Source organism: Palaemon carinicauda, chromosome 30, assembly GCF_036898095.1.
Source record: "Palaemon carinicauda isolate YSFRI2023 chromosome 30, ASM3689809v2, whole genome shotgun sequence".
NCBI lineage: Eukaryota > Metazoa > Arthropoda > Malacostraca > Decapoda > Palaemonidae > Palaemon > Palaemon carinicauda.
This window is the reverse complement of record NC_090754.1, coordinates 67,667,781-67,690,575: the sequence shown is the minus strand read 5'-3', so window position 1 is coordinate 67,690,575 and position 22,795 is coordinate 67,667,781. Positions and strand designations below refer to the sequence as shown.

The window sequence follows — 22,795 nt, the reverse complement described above, 5'->3', positions numbered from 1 at the left end:
AGAAACCCCTCAAGGGGTAGAGGAGGACGCGGTCACGGAAACAAGTCCTCAGGAACCTCTCAGCAATGAGAGGCTCCAGGTATAAGGGAGACTTCCACTTTCGGGATCGGTCCTTCAATCCCTGGGCCCACAGCCTAATCAAGAATGGACTCGGTTGGAAATGGAACAAAATTCCACCCCCTTTTTCCAGAATTTTTCCAACACTCCACCCCCTTGTTGGAAGAATATACCTCAGAACTCTTGAACAAAAAGGTAATAAGAAAAGTGAACTCCATCAAATTCCAGGGAAGGCTGTTTTGTGTTCCCAAAGAAAGACTCGCATAAACTTAGAGTCATTCTAGACTTGTCTCCACTAAACAAGTTCATCGAGAACAAGTTCCGGATGCTTACCTTACAACACATAAGGACCCTTTTACCAAAAGGGGCGTCCAGTCTCAATAGACCTGGCAGATGCATACTGGCACCTACCAGTCAGATGCCCCTCCTCCTCCTACCTAGGATTCAGGATACAGAAAACAAAGTATGTCTTCACAGCCATGCCCTTTGGGCTAAACATAGCCCCAAAGATATTCACAAAACTTGTGGATAAAACCATCCAACAACTACGCTCAGAAGGAATTCCGGTAGTAGCATACCTGGACGATTGGCTGGTGTGGGCAGCATCCAAGACGACTTGTCTACAAGCAGCCGGAAATGTGATCCAGTTCCTGGAATACCTAGGCTTCAAGATCAACCACAAAAAGTCTCGCCTTTCTCTAGCTCAGAAGTTTCAATATTTAGGAATCCATCGGAACTTGCAGTCACACCATCTCTCCATTCCACTGAAGAAGAGGAGAGAGACAGCGGGATATGTTAAGAGACTAATGAAACACAAGAGGGTTTCAAAACGCCAACAGAAAAGAGTATTGGGTTCTCTCCAGTTTGCAGCAGTGACAGACCCAGTGCTAAAAGCACAGTTGAAGGATGCATCAGGAGTCTGGAGAAAATACGCATTAAACGCTCGAAGAGATCAACAAAGGTTGACACCGACCCGATTGCGCACGCTACTAAGGCCGTGGTCATCAGCCAAGAACCTAGCGCGAACAATTCCCTTACAACCACCTCAACCATCAGTGGTAATACACATCCCTGGAAGGATGGGTAGGCCATTCGCAAGAAAGGAAAGTGCAGGGGAATTGGTTGCACCAGTTCAAAATTTTTCACATCAATATCTTGGAGGCTATGGCAGTCTTCCTAAAGTTGAAGAAACTATCCCCTCACAGGTCAGTCCACATCAGACTGGCCTTGGACAACGAGGTGATAGTAAGATGTCTAAACCGACAAGGCTCAAGATCACCTCATATCAATCACGTGATGTTACCCATCTTCTACCTGGCAAGGAAGAGAAGATGGCACTTATCAGCAGTTCACCTGCAAGGGTTCCACAGTGTGATGGCGGATGCTCTATCCAGTCAAAAGCTGATAGAGACAGAACGGTCCCTAAATGCAGACTCATTCTCCTTCATCTTGGAAAAAGTCCCAGAACTGCAGATCGACCTCTTCGCAACGAGCGACAACAAGAAACCTCGTTATGTAGCCCCTTACGAGGACCCTCAAGCAGAAGCGACAGACGCCATCTCTCGACTGGAACAGATGGAATCGAATCTACCTGTTCCCACCAACCAATCTCCTGCTGACAGTCCTCAACAAGCTAAGATCCTTCAGAGGAACAGCGGCAGTAGTGGCCCCCAAATGGCCCAGAAGCAATTAGTTCCCTCTCATTCTAGAATTGAAACTGAAGCGGTTTCCTCTGCCAAACCCAGTCTTATCCCAACTGATTCAGAAGTCGACTGTCTACGCTTCCTCCTTGAGAACCAACAACCTACATCTCATGATTTTCTCGCCCTAGCAGCCAAGAAAAGGTTTGGGATCTCAAAAGACAAAATCGATTTCATAGAAGAATACAAGTCAAGTTCAACTAGGAGACAATATAAATCGTCTTAGAAGAAGTGGCTTTCCTTTGTGAAAGCAAGGAAACCGACAGAAATATCAACAGATTTCTGTCTCTCCTTCTTCATCCACCTACAAGAACAAGGCCTTGTTTCCACCACAATAACTGCGTGTAAGTCGGCTTTGACTAGACCTCTTCTTTACGCCTATCAGGTGAACCTTTCAAGTGAAATCTTCAATAAGATACCAAAAGAATGCGCTAGACTCAAACCAGCAACCCCTCCAAAGCCCATATCATAGTCATTGGACAAAGTCTTGCACTACGCTTCGAATATGAACAATGAGGATTGCACCCTAAAAGGATCTAACACAGAAAGTTATATTTCTGCTTGCTATAGCCTCAGGGGCTAGATTTAGTGAAATAGTAGCCTTATCCAGAAATGAAGGAAATGTCCAGTTCATGGAAACAGGAGAACTGAATCTTTTCCCTAATCCTACCTTTCTCGCCAAAAACGAGCTTCCCACCAAAAGGTGGGGTCCTTGGAGAATCTGCCCTCTGAAGGAAGATGTCTCTCTATGCCCAATAGAGTGTCTTAAGGTCTATCTTCAAAGAACTTCAGATTTCAAGGAGGGACAGCTCTTCCGAGGCGAAACCTCAGGATCAAATTTATCTCTAAAACAACTGAGGGCGAAACTCCCCTACTTTAGTCGCAGAGTGGATCCTGACAGCACACCCGCAGGTCACGATCCAAAAAAAGTTGCTTCTTCGGTGAACTTATTTCAACACATGGACTTTGAGAGGCTCCGCTCATATACAGGGTGGAAATCATCCAGAGTCTTCTATAAACATTATGCAAAGCAAGAGCACGAGATAAAACATTTTCTGGTGGCGGCAGGTAGTGTCATAAAACCTGTCGTCTAGTGATCCGATGAACAGTGGACCGTTTTAGGACTCAACAATGTATCGGGTGAATAGGTGTTAACACCTTCGAGTGTAATACCTTCTAGTGAAAATCACTAAGGTGATTAATGGACTGTTCTATACAGGTGCAGAATCTAACCAATAACACCAGTGCCGTGTGAACATTTGAATACAGTGTTGAAGCATATCCAACATCTAAGTGAAACTAAGCAAAATTAGCTTCACATTTACCGAGTGGCATTTTAACAAATGAATTAACATATGTATATTCTTCCCATACAGGTCAAAAATATATATATATAACCATGATGTTTACATATGCAAGGCTAGATTCTTTCTCATGATACATTATTATTATTTCATTTTGCTTATGAAAATAAAAAAGAAAAAATGTATCTGCGTCTTCTTTTATCCTCGGTATTACAATAAAAGATTCCAAAGTTTTTCTATTTTTCCTTACATATATATCTTGATGGTAATGATTTCCAAAGTACAACTAGGTAATCTCAAGAAGTTTCCCTTATGTCCTTAGGGAAATACAAACTTTGAATCCTTGTAGTCGAAGTCGACAATTTCCCTGCAGGGGGCAGGAAGCCCTAAGCTAGTTCCAGGCTTAGTGGATATGACAAATGATGGTAATGTCATACATAAGGGTCTAGGAGACCATATAAGGAACTCATTCAAAGTAAAGGCACTTATACAAACCCACAGGTATAGTTACTTTCAAGTTAATTCTCTGGTAAGCTTCCATCAGGACGACATGGCCGAGCCCAAAAAAGGGATTTTGACGAAGGAAAAATCTATTTCTGGGCGAGAGACCCGTGTCGCCCAGTGAAATGCTCCTATAGCACCATTTCTAAGGTATATAACTGCTATATATTACCAGAGAAAAAATTGCATGGGAATGCCAGGTTGAACCCAGCTCGCTCACCTGTATAAGGTGTCGATATAATACTGGGGCGCGATAAATCACAACCAGAGGCCTCGCACCATTTAGATGTCTCCTGTCAAAATCCCCGAACAGCGAGGCGCCGTTCAACCTCGTACTACTACTAACCAACCCAAGCCAGTGACGTCACTCCTAAAATAGCACGCAGTTTGTTAACAATATTTTGTGTTGTCTGTGAATTTCACTGGTTTTTCTCTGGATTTACCTCAAGATGTCCGACTCCACTGTCACTACATCTAAGTTAAGTACCAGAGCTATGAGTTTTGAGATTTTGGAGGGGCCTTGTCCATTTTTGTTTTTATTATTCAGTTTTTTATTCACGACCTTGCTGGGTCTCCCTCGGGACAGGTTCCTTCCTCTCTCTCTCTTGTTCGTTCTAACGATTTTCAATTAGTCCTCCATACTGATTGTTTCTCGTTGTGAACTTTATGGATCTCCACGGTTCACACACCGTATCAATTTTATATTGTCCTGTTTTATGATAACAGTTATTTCATATTCATGTGCGTATATTGGAGGTTGGCATGCCTGATCGCCATCGGCGTTCTTTTCCACATATCATATCTTAGCTTATTTACGTTCGCACGCCACGGACTCGCTTACTATTTTAACGTCATTCGTATGATTGCATTAGTTCGAAGGGCTTTCATGAGTCAGTTATTACAATTTAGTTTTCATTTTGTTAGCACTTCACTGACCCTGTGTTCTGTTGGTAGCCCTGTCTACTCCTAGCGCCGTCAGGCTTGTTCTTTCCTGTCTCTTGTTCGCGCCCTCATTTGTTTTACGATTGATTTATAGCTAATTTTATTATCATTATTATCATCCAGCATGCCTTCCTCTCTTATTTACCATGTGTTATGTTTTTTATAGTGTTTTAATCTTTCCACGTGATCATATCACTCGTGGGTCTGGCAGGTTGGTATACCTGATATCGTCTCGGAGCCAACCTACTCCTAGCCTCCTCCCGCCGATATCTTATAAGCGCCTATGTACTCCTCCCGGGGGCATCCGCTTTGCACGGGCGGTTCCCGTTGTTCTGAGGCATTCTATTATTATTCATTAACGTACATTACGTTTCCCCACTACTCTACCCGGTCGTAGTCGTTTCTTTCCATCGCTCGTTTGGCCGACGATCGGCGGGGAGTTTCGACTCGTTCCGTGGTACCTTGTTATGTTATTTAATATTAAGTTGTGTACGGGCTTCTCCGTCTTGGTCCCACACGTCACGGACCCTTTTAAGACCCCCCCCTCTGTCACGCACCTCACGGACCTCATATAGATATATATATATACTGTATATATATATATATATATGTTTAAAGACTTCCGTTACGGGATCTCCGGGAGTAGCTTTTATTCATTACCATTCGGTCGAGTTTTATAGTTGAGCTCCGGAGCCAACGTTATTCATTATTACTTGGATTCCCTTTATATTTTAGTCACGTTTATCTATTATATACGAAGTGAAAAATCTACTTTTGGGTGAGATAGCCATGTCATCCTGATGGACCCACCCTTCTTTCTTAAAATGACCCCACCCGAAACTACTCTATTTGTGGCTATTCCTGCTTAAATGCAACTAGGAATGATGGGCCGTAGTAGTACAGGGAGGGGGTCTACCAGGTATCTTGATAACGGCTCCCCTTTCGTTCGCCACTCTTCCCCCCAAAGAGTTAAATCTTTTCGGGGTGAAGATTGCTATATGTCGTATCAAAAAATACATCCCCTGATATTATGCGATATCCTTAAAGATATATTAACCCTTTTACCCCCGGGATATTTGGAAATTTCCAACCCTTAACCCCCAAGGGGTTATTTTTTTCCCAGCACATTTTGCAGTATATTTTCTTTAAATTGCTCTAACAGCCAAAAAATATGAAAAACCAATTTTTATAGCATTTTTTTACAAGGACGTACCGGTACGTCCATGGGGGTAAAGGGATGGCTTTTGTGAAACGTACCAGTACGTCCTTTGGGGGTAAAAGGGTTAAGGATACTCGCGCCAGGAGTTAGAATTTTGGAGACCTACGGTTAATTCTCTGGGAGTATCACTGTAGCAAATATCCCTCAGAAAGCTACCTAAAGGAACCTTCCATCAGGACGACACGGCTATCTCACCCAAAAATAGATTTTTCACTTTGCTCAAAATCCATTTTATAGGGTAGTAATCCCACATATTAATAATAATTATCAAGGGAGGAGGTAGAATTTGAAAAACACTTGTTTTCAGGATAAATTGCCCTGGCGTCACAAAACTGAAGGTCAGAGGCAAAAATCCTATGCTTTTTAGATATGTCCTATGTCACCTTATTAAGTGGTATTAATGTCAAAGTCGTGTCATTAAAAAACGGCAATAGCCGGCCGGCCCCCTTTGAAAGGTAAAGCCTACAAGACTCGTCGATGGAAGACAAGAGACCGCAAGTGGTCCTGCGGCAAGCTGCTAACAAGACTCGTTTTGTACCATAAGGGTAAAGTGGGAAACCAGTCTCTCCTGCAGTCGGGAAAGACGACCAACCCCCATGCCACTGTCGGTAATTCCCCCTGCAAACAGGAAGATTGCTGGACATTGACTGGTAGAGGGTAGGCTCTCCCTCAGAAGGGGAAGTTACCCCACACTTGGTGGAGATTAACTTTCTTTCAGAAGGGCAATTTGTCCAGCACCTGGAGGTGGACCTCCGGGCAGCGATTTGTGCTTCCCGTAAATGAGCTGAGCTCCAGTTGTGGGTAGGCATTGAGAGCTTCCTTCGACATTGAAACTGCTTCGTTCAAGCATTTACCGGGTCACCCTCCTACTCCAGCATAAGGAGGAACAAGACAGAAATGCTGACGAGGGCTACTACTAAGGACATGAGAAACTGTTGGTGCATTACCTCCAGATTCTCGTAAAGGATAACCAAGGTTAATCCTTAATTAATCCTTAATTGTAAACCCTTGACAAACCACTTCTTACATGGAGACCCAAAACCGCCAAGGAAAGAAGGAAGGCAGGAGTTGCCAAAAGCAGCAACGGGAGAGACTCCGCACCACAGCTTCCTGAGGAAAGCGATGATGTTCGCACCTGTGAATTGTCCAAGGGTCGCGCACTCTATCAGTGCATTACCTCTAGAGCAGCCATCGCTCTTACTCGACCGTCCTTAGAAAGAGAACAAATGAGCAGAGTCAAAGAGGAGGGATTGCCGATGGCGAAGGAAGTCAGGATTTCTTCGCCTTCCAGGAAAAATCCCGAAGGAGAAGAATATCTTAGACCACCTCTTCGCCGCCAAGCAATCTCACCCACTGGGAGGATGGTTACTCCTGACACTCAATGCCAGGAAAGTCCTACAAGCAAAAAGATTGCATGCAGGATGACTCCCGAACGAGAAAAGTCATATTGCTAGTTTGTTAACATGGGAAAAAGAACAGAACATCCTCACTCCTTTGAGCCAAAAGCAAGTGATGATAAAAACACAGGTGTGAGTGTGAGCAGGGTAGCTGGTACTAACCCCTACCCCAACCTCCGCTAACTAGTGGTGGGTAATTATACCTTGCTAAAAGTCTCATGGCTAGTCTTCCAGCTTTGCTAAAAGTATATTCGCTAATAAAGAGCAAAAGGGTTTGTATTTAGTGATGGAACAATTAGAATTTACAATTTCTTAATTTCTACAGTTTACAGCTAGAAGTCAGAAAATTGTTGTACCCAGATTACTGATATCAGTCTGAAATATAAGTCTACTGTTCTGATATACTATATGTTATAACCAATTATAATGAATTCAAATGAATTCTGGCCAAGTAACACTACCAGACAAACAACATTCACAGGTAATGTCAGTGCCTCTGGCATAGTACCCATACATGTGCAGTGGCCAGAAGAATTACACTACATTACCTCAAAAATTATTTAAGACTTACAGTACTGTACTTTCTTCATAAAGTTGTAGAATCAAAGAGCATTTTAAATTAAAACGTTAAAAATAAACAAGATATCTAAGAAAAAGTATACTAACCCTCTCTCACAGTTTCATCTTCAGGAAATTCCATTCCTGGTACGAATCCTCTTTCCCTAAGAGTGACCTGACTGATTTCTAAAACCTGAAATAGAGAAGATAATTTCATAGTCATTAAAGTAATAATAATAGTCAAAGGATGATTTCAAATAAGGTACACAACCAAAACTTGAACCCCTTATATTCATAAAAAATACAAATGGATGTATAGTACGTAATCCCAATGATGCTTAACAGAATGGAACCTTTTTTTATAAAATTAATTTCTTCACATACAAAGCCAAAAGAGAAAAAGACAATTTTGACAGATTTGAAGAATATCAATGATGAAAACAAATAAAAGAAAAGGATAAGGCAATGTTTAGATAAACTACCTAGAATCCTTTTCCCTTCGGTTAACTATATCCAAGACATCATTAGCAAAAACAATTGGAGGAGAAAACTGATAAAAATGTCTGCTTGAGTGTACCCTAAGCTAGAAAATGCTAATCAACGACAGGGGAAGGCCATGGTACAATGGCTAGGGTTATGGCAGCCTGGTGGCTAACATCTCTGACTCACAATTCATGGCTCAAAAGTTCAAGGCCTTCTTGCAACTCTAAAAACATTTCAATAAAGTGCTCACAACCTCACCATCCCAACAAGTTGCGATGATGAGTTTGGGGGCAGCTTATAGGTTTCACTGCTGTGTCATCAGCAGCCATTGTTTGACCCTCCCTGGTCCTAGCTTAGGTGGAGCGGTGACTAGGGTATTGATCATATGTATATAGTACTGTACTGTATATGGTCGGCTTCTAGAACACTGTCCTATCCCTTACTTCTGCCTCTCATGAGTGACCCTTAAATGTCCAAGACTAGAGATCAATGGTTTTTCCCTTGTTGGAACAAAATCATACCTGAAACACTTTTTCTGCAATAAGCTTGACCATGTTGTGTTGCTTTACATAATTGTTGAAAGCTAGAATGGTTGTCACAGCAGATTTGTGTTCTCCTCGTTTCTTTTGAAAAAGACTCTGGACTGTACAGAGGTTAAGGAATCAAACTAAATAATAAAGAAACACACTACAGTAAATGAAAAACTACAATCTTCCATCAGCCAATTAGTATAGATAAACAAATGAAACTTGAATGTCCAAAACAACAATCACCTTCTAGGTAACTAATTACATGTATGTTACAGGTTCATCTCTTTCGCACTTCCTTTAAGATAATTACAATATCACTGCCTGCAGAGAAAATAAACTACAGTACAGAATAACTTAATGGTTCTTAGTCCTGCTTCCCTATTGCTAATTTCAAATCTGATGACTTTTGATCTGAAAAAGATAGGAATCATCTTGAATTAGATTAGGTAACAATTTTTGAATAGATAAAATCAAATGCTGTACTTTTGCTGTGATAAAAAAAGGCTTACATTACCTTTAGTAGTGCTAAAAACATGTTTGTAAATAATTCATTTAGAAGAGTTACAACTTTTCTAGATATACAAACTAAGTCTTTTAAGGAAACATTTCTGAAACCAGCTGGATGTAAAGTAGTTGGGCCATATGGCCAAAGTGCTAGGTTTGTCTTTGCATTTAATAATATACAGTGGAACCTCTACATACTATCTTAATTCGTTCCGGGACCTGCTTCGTATATTAAAACAATTGTATGTTGGAGCAAATATTCCTATAAGAATACACTGTAATTTGTATAATTCGTTCTATAACCCAAAAACCTATGATAACTCCTTAATAAATTACTATACATAATTACACTTAACAATAATACAATCGCATTATATAAGAGGGATGTAAGAAAGAACAATTTTAAAGAAATAATAAATAAAAAAGGAGTTTTTATTGTCACTTTACCTTAAGAGACAGGCCAACGCGGGTGTAGGATTTGCTACGCAGGAGGAGACGGACGGTCGGCAAGGAGGTGGAGATGATGACTGCGATAACGTACCGTAACTTACCCTATGTGAACTTTAACCTAATTTAGCTTATTTATTTATTTATTTTTTTTCTATTTTGATTTCTAATTTTCATCACTTTCACTCTATTCAATCTTAGCTTTCTTTGCTTCACTTTGATCCCCTTCGATGGTTTGACTGCTTTAATGGCTTCCTTTGGCTTGATGATCGTTGAGATCGTAGACATATTCTGGCAATATTGTTTAGCCAGATCACTCACACGCGCACACACTGCTCATGTTTTTCATTAATTTCTTGCTTCAATTCTCATGAAAGCATTTCCTACTTCCTTTTCTCACCACTACTACTATTACCTGTACCGAAACTAAGCTTCTTAGGACCCATAATTATACGTAAAATAAAAAATGAAATGTGAGAAAAGGAAGATAATAAGCACTGTTAATAATGGACTGAGCAGAGGACAACCACACAATGCGCACAAGAACAGAAAACTGACCGACTCGACGCTCAGTGGCATCCCTCCGACATACTGCCATCTACCTGCGTAAACAAGATCTACGTCAGATGTTGGAGCATGACTCCGGGTATCGAGACGAAAATTTGATCGAATTTCACTTCGGATGTTGGAACAATCGTATGTACTGTAAAGGCAATCATATGTACTGTAAAGGCAATCATATGCACTGTACTGTAAAGGCAATCGTATGTAGAGGTTCCACTGTAGTATGACAAATTTGTAGATAATATGTTATTTTTATTAATAAAATAAATTTTTGAATATACTTACCCGATAATCATGTAGCTGTCAACTCTGTTGCCCGACAGAATTCTATGGAGGGATACGCCAGCTATCACAATACTAGAAGGGGGTGTATTTACCAGCGCCACCTGTGGCCAGGTACTCAAGTACTTCTTGTTGACACCTCCTCAATTATTCCTCGGTCCACTGGTTCTCTATGGGGAGGAAGGGAGGGTCGATTAAATCATGATTATCGGGTAAGTATATTCAAAAATTTATTTTATTAATAAAAATAACATTTTTCAATATTAAACTTACCCGATAATCATGTAGCTGATTCACACCCAGGGGGGTGGGTGAAAACCAGTGTACAAGATTAAAGGATAGCTAAGTATCCCATATTTCATATAATCAGTTATCCACAATAACAATGAAATAATAAGTACCTGGTAAGGAAGTCGACTTGAACCGTTACTCTGCCTTTAATAAGATCGTCTTCCTTACTGAGCGCAGCGTTCCTCTTGGGAGGCTGAATCAACTCAAAGGTGCTGAAGTATACAGGGCTGCAACCCATACTAAAGGACCTCATCACAACCTTTAACCTTGGCGCTTCTCAAGAAAGAATTGACCACCCGCCAAATCAACAAGGATGTGGAAGGCTTCTTAGCCGACCGTACAACCCATAAAAAGTATTCAAGAGAAAGGTTAAAAAGTTATGGGATTATGGGAATGTAGTGGCTGAGCCCTCGCCTACTACTGCATTCGTTGCTACGAATAGACCCAGGGTGTAGCAGTACTCGTAAAGAGACTGGACATCTTTGAGATAGAATGATGCGAACACTGACTTGTTTCTCCAATAGGTTGCATCCATAACACTCTGCAGAGAACGGTTCTGTTTGAAGGCCACTGAAGTAGCCACAGCTCTCACTTCATGTGTCCTTACCTTCAGCAAAGCAAGGTCTTCTTCCTTCAGATGAGAATTTGCTTCTCTAATCAGAAGCCTGATGTAGTAAGAAACTGAGTTCTTAGACATTGGTAGAGAAGGCTTCTTGATAGCACACCATAAGGCTTCTGATTGTCCTCGTAATGGTTTTGACCTTTAGATAGTACTTAAGAGCTCTAACTGGGCAAAGTACTCTCTCCAGTTCGTTCCCCACCATGTTGGACAGGCTTGGGATCTCGAACGACTTAGGCCAAGGACGGGAAGGAAGCTCGTTTTTAGCCAAAAAACCGAGCTGTAAGGAACATGTAGCCGTTTCAGATGTGAAACCTATGTTCCTGCTGAAGGCGTGGATCTCACTTACTCTTTTACCTGTTGCTAAGCACACGAGGAAAAGAGTTTTTTAATGTGAGGTCCTTAAAAGAGGCTGATTGGAGCGGTTCAAATCCTGATGACATTAGGAACCTTAGGACCACGTCTAGATTCCAGCCTGGAGTGGACAACCGACGTTCCTTTGAGGTCTCAAAAGACCTAAGGAGGTCCTGTAGATCTTTGTTGGAGGAAAGATCCAAGCCTCTGTGGCGGAAAACCGCTGCCAACAAACTTCTGTAACCCTTGATCGTAGGAGGTGATAGGGAGCTTACGTTCCTTAGATGTAACAGGAAGTCAGCTATCTGGGTTACATTGGTACTGGTTGAGGAAAACTGCATTGGCCTTGCACCAGCTTCGGAAGACTTCCCATAAAGACTGATAGACTCTGAGAGTGGATGTCGTCCTTGCTCTGGCAATCGCTCTGGCTGCCTCCTTCGAAAAGCCTCTAGCTCTTGAGAGTCTTTCGAAAGTCTGAAGGCAGTCAGACGAAGAGCGTGGAGGTTGGGAGTACCTTCTTTACGTGAGGTTGACGCAGAAGGTCCACTCTAGGAGGAAGAGTCCTGGGAACGTCGACCAGCCATTGCAGTACCTCAGTGAAACATTCTCTCGCGGGCCAGAGGGGAGCAACCAACGTCAGCCGTGTCCCTTTGTGAGAGGCGAACTTCTGAAGTACCCTGTTGACAATCTTGAACGGCGGGAATGCATACAGGTTGAGATGGGACCAATCCAGCAGAAAGGCATCCACGCGAACTGCTGCTGGGTCTGGAATCGGAGAACAATACAAGAGGAGCCTCTTGGTCATCGAGGTAGCGAATAGATCTATGGTTGGCTGATCCCACAGGGCCCAAAGTCTGCTGCAAACATTCTTGTGAAGGGTCCACTCTGTGGGGAAGACCTGACCCTTCCGGCTGAGGCGATCTGCCATGACATTCATATCGCCCTGAATGAGCCTCGTTACCAGCGTGAGCTTTCGATCTTTTGACCAAATGAGGAGGTCCCTTGCGATCTCGAACAACTTCCTCGAATGAGTCCCTCCCTGCTTGGAGATGTAAGCCAAGGCTGTGGTGTAGTCGGAGTTCACCTCCACCACCTTGTTAAGCTGGAGGGACTTGAAGTTTATCAAGGCCAAATGAACTGCCAACAACTCCTTGCAATAGATGTGAAGTGTCCTTTGCTCCTGATTCCATGTTCCCGAGCATTCCTGTCCGTCCAGTGTCGCACCCCAGCCCGTGTCCGATGCGTCCGAGAAGAGACGGTGGTCGGAGGACTGAACAGCCAATGGTAGACCTTCCTTGAGAAGAATGCTGTTCTTCCACCACGTTAGAGTAGACCTCATCTCTTCGGAAACAGGAACTGAGCCCGTCTCTAGCGTCATGTCCTTTATCCAGTGAGCAGCTAGATGATACTGAAGGGGGCGGAGGTGGAGTCTCCCTAACTCGATGAACAGGGCCAGCGATGAAAGTGTCCCTGTTAGACTCATCCACTGCCTGACTAAGCATCGGTTCCTTCTCAGCATGCTCTGGATGCATTCTAGGGCTTGGAAGATCCTTGGGGCCGACGGACAAGTCCGAAAAGCTCGACTCTGAAGATCCATACCCAAGGAGACAATGGTCTGGGATGGAACGAGCTGAGACTCCTCAAAATTGACCAGGAGGCCCAGTTCCTTGGTCAGATCCATAGTCCATTTGAAAATCTCCAGACAGCGACGACTTGAGGGAGCTCTTAAAAGCCAGTCGTCTGACGGAGCCGGACACAAGATCATGATACTGCTGCACAGTCTGTAAACTGTCAATCATGGGCAAGCGAGGAAGTACAGTGACAACCCGAATCTGTCTAGACTGTCTGGGTCGTACAGACAACTCCTTAACGGGTTGCTGAGGTTGCCCACTGCGTCACAACAAGTCCCTTCTGTTGGCTGTTGAACGTCTTCCCCGTGACACATTGACTCCGTAAACAAAAAAATCCTCTAACAAGGACTAAGCTTGGACTGCATGTCATGCAACACAGCTCAAGGTCTATGGGAGCAGGTGTGGTAACAGACGGGATTAGCGGCTGAAGTGTAACCATTACCTTCCCTGTAAGCATGTTATGCTTAAATAAAAGTCCATAAGAGGTTATGCAGCTAAAGGCTCCCTCCAAATGACAGAGTCCTCAAGGGAATATCAGAAGGAGGGAGAAAAGAACTTTCTCATCTACAGGGACCTTATCCTAGAAAAGCTAAGTTCTCTGAGTGAGGGTTCACTGGTGCAAAGCAGCAGACTAGAAGGCAACGTTATGAAACTGCTTGACAGTCTAGTGAGTTGGCAACAACCCAAGATGTGTTGAGAAGCATGCGGTAAGGTATGCAGAGCATGATGTATGCAGAGTATGCTGTATGCAGAGCATGCTGAATGCAGAGCATGCTGTATGCAGAGCATGTTGTATGCAGAGCATGCTGAATGCAGAGCATGCTGAATGCTGAGCATGTAGGAAGTAGAGCCTGCTGTAAGCAGAGCCTGCTGAAAGGAAAGCAGAGCGTGTGCATGGCGTTTAACATTTCTCAGAAATTCCATGACCAGTGCTAGAGTGCTTAATGCATGCTTGCATGGGGTTTAAACCATGGTATGCTGAACAGCAGAGTCAGAACGAGCTGGAACAACAACAGAGGTTTCCTCAACTTGAGGGAAAACCTGAGGTTCAGACTGCATAGGCTGAACAACAGACGGAGCAGAAGGCAGGTGCAAGGGTGAAGGAGGTTGACTCCTAGCAAGAGTTGCACCCAAGGATTGTACCAGCTAAGCGGAGGACGGAGGCGGAGTAGTCCGTTCCTGTTCCTGAGAGATGAGTGGAGCATGAGAAGGTTGAGGCTGCGCAGAACAAGGTAAAGTTCTAGCAAGCTGAGGCTCCTGAGGCGCAAGTGCATGGTGTAGATGAGCTTGCCTGGATGAGGGTTGAACTCGGTGCAGCGCTGGTTGAGCAGACAGACTCACGGAGGGGAGAGGTTGTTGTACCCCAACCGAGAGTTGCACCACTGGAGGAGCAGCAAGGGGAGGAGGAGGAAGAGTGTAACTCTCCTGATCCCAAAGCAAGGGTTGCCTTAAAGAAGGCTGAGGCTGAACAACACTGTGAACAGCAAACTCCGAAAGTGGTTCAACATCGTACGCCTGGCAGATGGAGCTGCGACTGGGTGCAGCGAGTGCAGGCGGGTGCAGCACAGGCTGAACGGGTGCAGGAGGTTGGTGCACCACCGGTGCAGGCGGGTGCAGCATAGGCTGAACGGGTGCAGGAGGTTGGTGCACCACCGGTGCAGGCGGGTGCAGCACAGGCTGAACGGGTGCAGGAGGTTGGTGCACCACCGGTGCAGGCGGGTGCAGCATAGGCTGAACGGGTGCAGGAGGTTGGTGCACCACCGGTGCAGGCGGGTGCAGCACAGGCTGAACGGGTGCAGGAGGTTGGTGCACCACCGGTGCAGGCGGGTGCAGCACAGGCTGAACGGGTGCAGGAGGTTGGTGCACCACAGGTGCAGGAGGTGCAACACTCTCAGCACGACACTCACGCATCAAGTCCGAAAGCTGTGCTTGCATGGACTGTAGTAGAGTCCACAACATCATACGCCTGGCAGATGGTACTGTGATCAGGCGGAGCGAGTGTAGGAGGAGGGAGTGTAGGCGGAGGCGGTGAAGCAACACTCTCAGCCCGACACTCACTCATCAAGTCCGAAAGCTGTGCTTGCATGGACTGTAGTAGAGTTCACAACATCGTACGCCTGGCAGATGGTGCTGCGACCAGGCGGAGCAGGTGCAGGCTGGGCGAGCACAGGCGGAGCAGGTGCAGGCTGGGCGAGCACAGGTGCAGCGAGAACAGGTGGAGGGAGTGCAGGCGGTGCAACACTCTCAGCCCGACACTCACGCATCAAGACCGAAAGTTGTGACTGTATGGACTGCAGTAGAGTTAACTTGGGGTCGGCAGACACTAAGTTCTGCTGAGGTAAAGCCTTAACAGCAGAGATCTGTCGTGGCAGAACCTTAATCCTCTTAGTCGGAGTGTAATCAACTGATGACTTAGGAGAGTCAGAGCTAACCCAACGACTGCATTCGGGTTGTGAACTTTAACTTCGTACGTCTGGCATAGGTCTGGACTTAACGTTTAAGAAGTCTTGAGACCTGAGACCAGCGTTACTCTGCCTTTATTTTCTCCCCTAATCTCTTCTGCAGACGAGCAAAATAAGGGCTCAATCGTCTGCGGGTGGGAGTGACGGTCTCGGTAAGACACGCCCACAACCACCGAGAATACTTCTGTGCGCCGATCAAGGCCTGCTGAACCCTTATGCCCTTCGACATTGCTTCTCCCCTGGGCTTGGGAGCTTGCAAGAGGTCCCGGACTGGGAGGACAACTGGCGCGCACAAAAGTACCCTCACGCACTAATCACTTATCACTTTGATTTCTGTTTGCACTTATTTCACTGAACTCGAAACTTAAGTGGTTTGTACCTGAAATACGCAATTCTATCCTTTCTCAAAGTTAGTAATTGCGAAAACAGAATTACAATGTAACAGAAAAATCTAATGAAAGATAAATCAGTGGTTGGAAAGAGACTAAACACTAGATCACTCTAGAAACGTTTAGTTTCTTCCCCTAAAGAGACTAGGGAGAAGAGCAAAAATCGATAATGACGTTACTCGTACGCCTGGCAGGCTTGAATGAAACGTTTATCCTCTTTCTCCCTCCGTCTCTATCTCTCTCTCTCTCTCTCTCTCTCTCTTGACTTAGAACCTGAGAGAAGAGCCCAATCATATATATCGTTAAAACATATTATTGTTAAAGGAAAAAACTGAAAAGTTCCTTTATTAGGATCAAAACCATTAAGTTAAGAAAGAATGAACAAAACGCTAGACACGGTTACTCTTACTGCAACGTGAAACCGTGAACATTCTTTCTCTATCGTAACGATAGAGTGCAAGTTGAACGTTCTGAACGTCAACAACTGCAGAGACAAAACAAAACGTTAGTTCAGCTTTGAAAACAGTACGAGACTGTCAAAGAAAATCTTTCAAACTCTGTGGCGGAAATAGCATAATATGTTAACAGGTAAAACCGAAATGACGGGCTCAAAGTTTATTAACTTCGGTAAAAGACCGCCTACTATTAGGAAGGTCGAATATAAACAAATATAAAAATTAATTTTAATGAGTTTATAATAAAAGGAAGTTAATCGAAGAGGCCTATAAGAGGCGGAGAGATATAAAATAAATCTACAACTTTGTTAAGCAAAATTAAGAAAGAGAGTCTATACTCTCTTAGACACCAACACTTCCGTCTAAGGGAAGGGTCGGCCATTGAAAGGTGAACGAGAGTTCATACTCTCTCGTCACCAAAATTAATCAAATTAATTCCAAAAGCTAACTAAGCTAATATAGAAGTTTTCCAGTAAAGCGACAGCCGAAATCAAAGAGAAATACTTCACCAAAGTCGTGAAAATACTCCAAGAACATAAGCGTATCCCAGAACGTCTTGCCGGAAGCACGACAGAGGAATAATTGAGGAGGTGTCAACAAGAAGTACTTGAGTACCTGGCCACAGGTGGCGCTGGTAAATACACCCCCTTCTAGTATTGTGATAGCTGGCGTATCCCTCCATAGAATTCTGTCGGGCAACAGAGTTGACAGCTACATGATTATCGGGTAAGTTTAATATTGAAAATTGTATTTTTCCTAACTATACAAACCTTAGCTACTTAATAGGGGTATTACTTTCGGTGTAGCTGAAATGACGAGCCATTAATTTTAAATGAGGGTTTACTACCCACACCGCTAGTTAGTGGGGGTAGGGGAGGGTACCTTCCTAACCCCCCCCCCTCACACACCTGTGCTTGAGCTCACTTTGCTTGGAGGTAGGACTTCAAGGAGGATACGGCTGGCGGGCAAGTTTGGTTAAATAGCTAAGGTTTGTATAGTTAGGAAAATACAAATTATCTACGAATCTGTCATTTGTTCCGTAACTGGAATACAAACCACGCTATTTAATAGGGGTGACTCGCCCATTAGGATGGGTGGACGTCCCAGCCAGTCTAGCTTTTGGCTTTGCCTAGGGACTCTTTATTTGTGTGTGTAAGCACCCAAGAAATAAGGAGTCCCTGCACCTCGCTAGAACCTTGCTACGTAAGGTCTGCGGTCGAGGAAAGCTGTGTGTGAAGGTATAAAGAAGTGTGACTCGTCCAAGAAAGTTGTTCTGAAGTTCTTCAGATGGAAACTTGTAGACTAGGACTTTCCCAATACCACCTCGTCAGGGTATGGGGACGTAACAGTATTAATCTTAATACTAGGAACATAAGGGAGCATGGTTTACCTGCAGTGGTTTGAAGTCAGCTATGCAGAGAACCCAGGATGCTACTTTCCCCAAGAGAGGGGATGATGAAGAAAAGAATAAGAGCCAGTCAAACCTTTTCACTCATGCAGACTAAAACCGGGTAACAATGCCCTCAACCTTCTGCTACTTGTCCAATAAGGAGCTTAAGGATTTAAACCAGCTGTTGTGCAGCCACCACAGGACCGATAGAGAACGTATCGAGTCTCCTGTGGGTCACGTCTTGCAGGTAGTGGGATGTGAACATTGTTTGATGTTTTCACACCCCAGCTTGAACAACCTGTGCCACTGATAAATTTCTTTTGAAGGCCAGGGACGTAGCTATGCCCCTGACATCATGTGCTCTGGGGCGACGTAACGGAGGAGGGTCTGGATTCAGAGCCAGGTCAATGACCCTGTGAATCCATGCAGAGATGGTGTTCTTGGTGACCCTCCTCTTAGTCCTTCCTGTGCTGAAAAAGAGTGCTGGCACACGAGGTCGGGCTGTGGCTGTTCTTTTGAGGTACAGCCTCAAGCTCCTTACTGGGCATAGTAAGAGATGGTCTGGGTCATCTGTTACAGAACGGAGACTAGAAATCCGAAAGGAGTCGAATCGAGGATCCACTACTCCTGGATTCTGAGTCTTAGCAATAAACTCAGGGACGAAGCTGAAAGTTACCTCCGCCCATCCCCTTGAATGGGCAATGTCATACGAGAGACCATGAAGTTCAATGACTCGCTTGGCCGAGGCCAAAGCTAGCAGGAATACCGTCTTCCAGGTTAGGTGGCGATCTGATGCCTGGCGTAATGGTTCATAGGGAGGTCTCTTAAGAGACCTGAGAACTCGAACCACGTTCCATGGGGGAGGTTTCACTTCCGATTGAGGGCAGGTAAGTTCATGACTACGTATGAGTAGAGAAAGTTCTAGCGATGAGGAAATGTCCAATTCTTTCAGCCTGAAGGCGAGACTTAAGGCTGAGCGATAGCCTTTCACTGCCGAGACTGAAAGGCGCATTTCTTCCCACAAATACACAAGAAACTCTGCTATTGTTGGAATAGTGGCATCGATTGGAGATACCCCTTCCACGACACCAACCACAGAAGACTTTCCACTTTGCCTGGTAGACTGCTGCCGAAGACTTTCGCAGGTGTCTAGACATCCTGATCCCAACTTGTTGCGAAAATCCTCTCTCAGAGAGGAGATGCTGGAGAGTCTCCAGGCATGAAGTCGTAGTGACCCTACGGCTTTGCGGAAGATGTTGACATGTGGTTGTTTGAGTAGATTGTGTCGTGGAGGGAGTTCTCTTGGTGACTCCGTTAGGAATTGCAGAAGGTCCGGGAACCATTCCGCGTGATGCCATAGCGGAGCTATGAGTTCAGGGCCATTGCAAAGAGGTCCACAGTCGGAGAACCCTACAAAGTCAGGACTTTGTTGGCTACTAGATGATCCAAAGACAACTCGGTACTTACTATCTGAGATGCTCTGCTCAGGTTGTTGGCGAGATCATTCCTTTTGCCCGGAATGAAGCGTGCAGATAGTGGTATCGAGTAGATTTCGGCCCATCTCAGTCTCTCTACTCCTAGATGGGATAGTTGCTGCGAAAAAGTAACTCCTTGTTTGTTGATGTAGGCCACTACTGTGGTGTTGTCGCTCATCGGGACCACAGAGTTACTTGCCAGGTCCTGTTGGAACTGTTGAAGGCCCAGAAAGACGGCCTTCATCTCTAGGAGATTTATGTGGAGGTACTTTTCTCACTCTGACCAGAGGCCTGAGGTCGTGTGGTGCAGCACGTGGGTCCCCCACCCTTTTTTTTGAAGCGTCCGAAAACAGCATCAAATCCAGGGGGAGGACGAGAAGATTCACTCCTTTTCATAGGTTCTCGCCTGACAATCACCAATGCAGATCCGTTAGTTCCGCAGGTCCCATGGGGATATGGATGTCCGGGGAGTCGTACGCTTGATTCCACTGGGACTTGAGTCGCCACTGGAGGGATCTCATCCTGAGGCGACCATTGGGAACTAGACTGGACAGCGATGAAAGGATACCGAGGAGACGTAACCACGATTGGGCTGGAAGTTCTTCTCGTCTGAGAAAAGGTCTTGCAGCCTTCCTCAGCCTTGCTATCCTGTCGTCTGATGGGAAGTCTTTGTGGAGATTGGTGTCTATAATCACGCCTAGGTATACCAGTCTTTGAGTGGGAAGCAGTGAAGATTTATCGAGATTTACCATGATCCCCAGATCTTGGTAAAGTCTTAGAAGTTTGTCTCGGTGTTGAAGAAGGGTTGACACCAAGTCTGCTAGGATTAACCAGTCGTCCAGATAACGAAGGAGACGGATGTCAATCCTGTGTGCCCAAGATGATACTAGGGTGAACACTCTGGTGAAGACTTGTGCTGTGGAGAGACCGAAGCACAGCACCTTGACTGGTACTTTCTGTTGTCTAGGGTGAATCTTAAGTACTTCTTTGAACACAGATGGACTGAGATCTAGAAGTACGCGTCCTTTAGGTCCAGTGTGCACATGAAGTCTTGCGGTCTTACTGCTAGTCTGACCGTGTCCGCCATCTCCATGCTGAACGGAGTTTGTTTGACAAACTTGTTCAGAGCTGAGAGGTTGATGACTGGTCTCCAGCCTCCAGACGCCTTCTTTACAAGAAAGAGTCGACTGAAGAAGCCTGGAGATCCGTCAAGGACCTCTTGGAGAGCGCCCTTCTTCAACAGGGTCTGAACTTCTGCCCGAAGGGCTTGCCCCTTGCCGATCCCATGGCAAGGGAGTTCAATGACACTGGATTCGTCGTCAGGGGAGTTAGAGATGTTATGAACGGGACACGTTATCCTGGACTGATCACGGAGATTGTCCAGGAATCGTCCCCGAGTTGCTTCCACCTGTTTGAGCAACTTTGTAGGCATCCCCCCACTGGTGGACATGCAGGGGGACTGCCTATCCTAGCATTTACGGCCTCGGCTGCTCCCTCTAGGATTCTTGCCTCCCCTGGAGGACTTTTTGCCTTTCCTTTCTTTGACAGGAAAGGGCTTAGACACCAAGGTCTTCGCTGCTGTTGTCATCTTAGTGGTCTTGACTGGACGGGACTGCTGTGGTACTGGAGGCTTATAGGGCTTGAAAGTTAAAGCCCTACGAAGAAGGGAGTCTTGATGAGACTTCCTCCACCTCTCAGCAACATGTTCCACATCCTTAGGCTCGAACAAGACGGATCCCTCTAGAGAGGAATATCTGAGCCTATTTATCTCGGTGCTAGAGACCTTCTGATGGAATCTCTCAGCTACTGCAACCCAACGTTTCAGGACGGTATTTGCCCACAAGTTCGAGACTTGGTGGACCAGAAACTTGATCGTACGAGTACCTGAGAGAAGGATGGTTTCCATAGCTCTCCTGGTACGTTCCTTGGAAAAATCCCCAGAACGTACCAGGATACCTAAGGTCCCTAACCAGATATCGAGCCACAAAGTGGCTTGCATACTTCGCAACTTTCTCTTGGTTGAGGATCTCGGCTGCCGAGAATGAGACTTGCCGGTTGGAGAGTCTCTCAAGAGGGACTCCCCTGGTTAGCTCTTCCAGCGAGTGGTGAAGAGGAAGAGCTAAACAAGGCTCCTCAAAGATCTCGAAGTACCTCCTCTGCTGTACGCGAGGAGGTGGGAGGAGCCTGTTGGCGGCACTGGAACGGTTGGAGGAGGAAATCTTGGAGAGCTGTAGTGAGATCTTGTCCCTGGTACTCTTAACCCCTTGAGACCAGGGCAGTGCTGCACTGGTCTTGGAGGGTTTCTGAGTACCAAAGACACGGTCCAAGACCGTGTCCTTGCCCTTTCGAGGAGGGATCTCTGGGTCGGAAAACCCGTTGAGAGCCCTCTTTAGAGTCAGAACTTGCCAAAACGCATCTTCTGACTCTTGCTGGTCTCCTCCTGTTGTAGGACTTGCAGCAAAGTCTCCTTCTGTCCCCCAAAAGCTCTTCTTGGGGAGAGTCACAGACGTTCCCTGAGTGGCTAGCTGGCTCCATCCTAGTCCTAGTAGAGGATTTCGGCAATGTTTTGGAGTCCTTAGATTCCTTCCTGGGAAGGATGTAGGACTCCAACATTGACGAGGGTGGCATGTTCCTTTCAATCCCCGACTGAGTAGACCCCTCGGCGCGAGGAGAGGTTTCCCACATTGGTGCGATGGGGGGAAAGTCTCTCTTCACATGATTCCCTTGGGGACAGGAAATCTTCGTCCGAAAGGGAAGGAGAGGCAGTCTGAGGAAAGGAAGGAATCGGCCTTGAAGGTCTGCATGGAGTCAGTTTCGCCCTTGGGGAAGTAACTGCGTCTGGAATTCCTCTTTTTCTCTTCAAAGGAGTAGAAGAAGCCATGGTTCTGTGTCCCATTTCAGAGAAGACAGGCTTGAAAGCCTGATCAGTGCACCGAACCAGGGCTGTTGGCTGACAGATGCGCTGTCAGACATACCCCTTGAAGGGACAGGGATTGAAGGATCCCTGGGAGGAGTCCCCATCATTGGTGGGTTCGCCTGTGGTGGCTTGGGGATCCTGGACCCCTCTAGATGTTTCCCTTCTCCCACAATGCGCGGTGGTATGCACTTGCGGGGAGAGGAATGAGGCGATGGCGACCTTGCTGTGCGTAGTTCATTAGTCTCACGCGCGGGAGGATATTGACGCTCGCGCGAGGGAGAATATTGGGACTAGCGCGCGGGAGACTCTTGGTGCGCGGGCAGG

At 45.4% G+C, this 22,795-nt stretch overlaps 1 protein-coding gene across 1 annotated transcript in view; it reads right to left on the bottom strand.

Moving 5' to 3' along the window:
• Window positions 1-22,795, bottom strand: part of LOC137623252 (coiled-coil domain-containing protein 134-like) — a 62,549-nt gene that overhangs the window by 26,587 nt on the left and 13,167 nt on the right. Inside the window, exons 2-3 of the mRNA XM_068354000.1 lie at window positions 8,683-8,804; window positions 7,787-7,871 (exon numbers count right to left, since the gene is read on the bottom strand). Coding sequence (XP_068210101.1) covers window positions 7,787-7,871; window positions 8,683-8,804 — 207 coding nt within the window. The remainder of the gene's footprint in view (window positions 1-7,786; window positions 7,872-8,682; window positions 8,805-22,795) is intronic.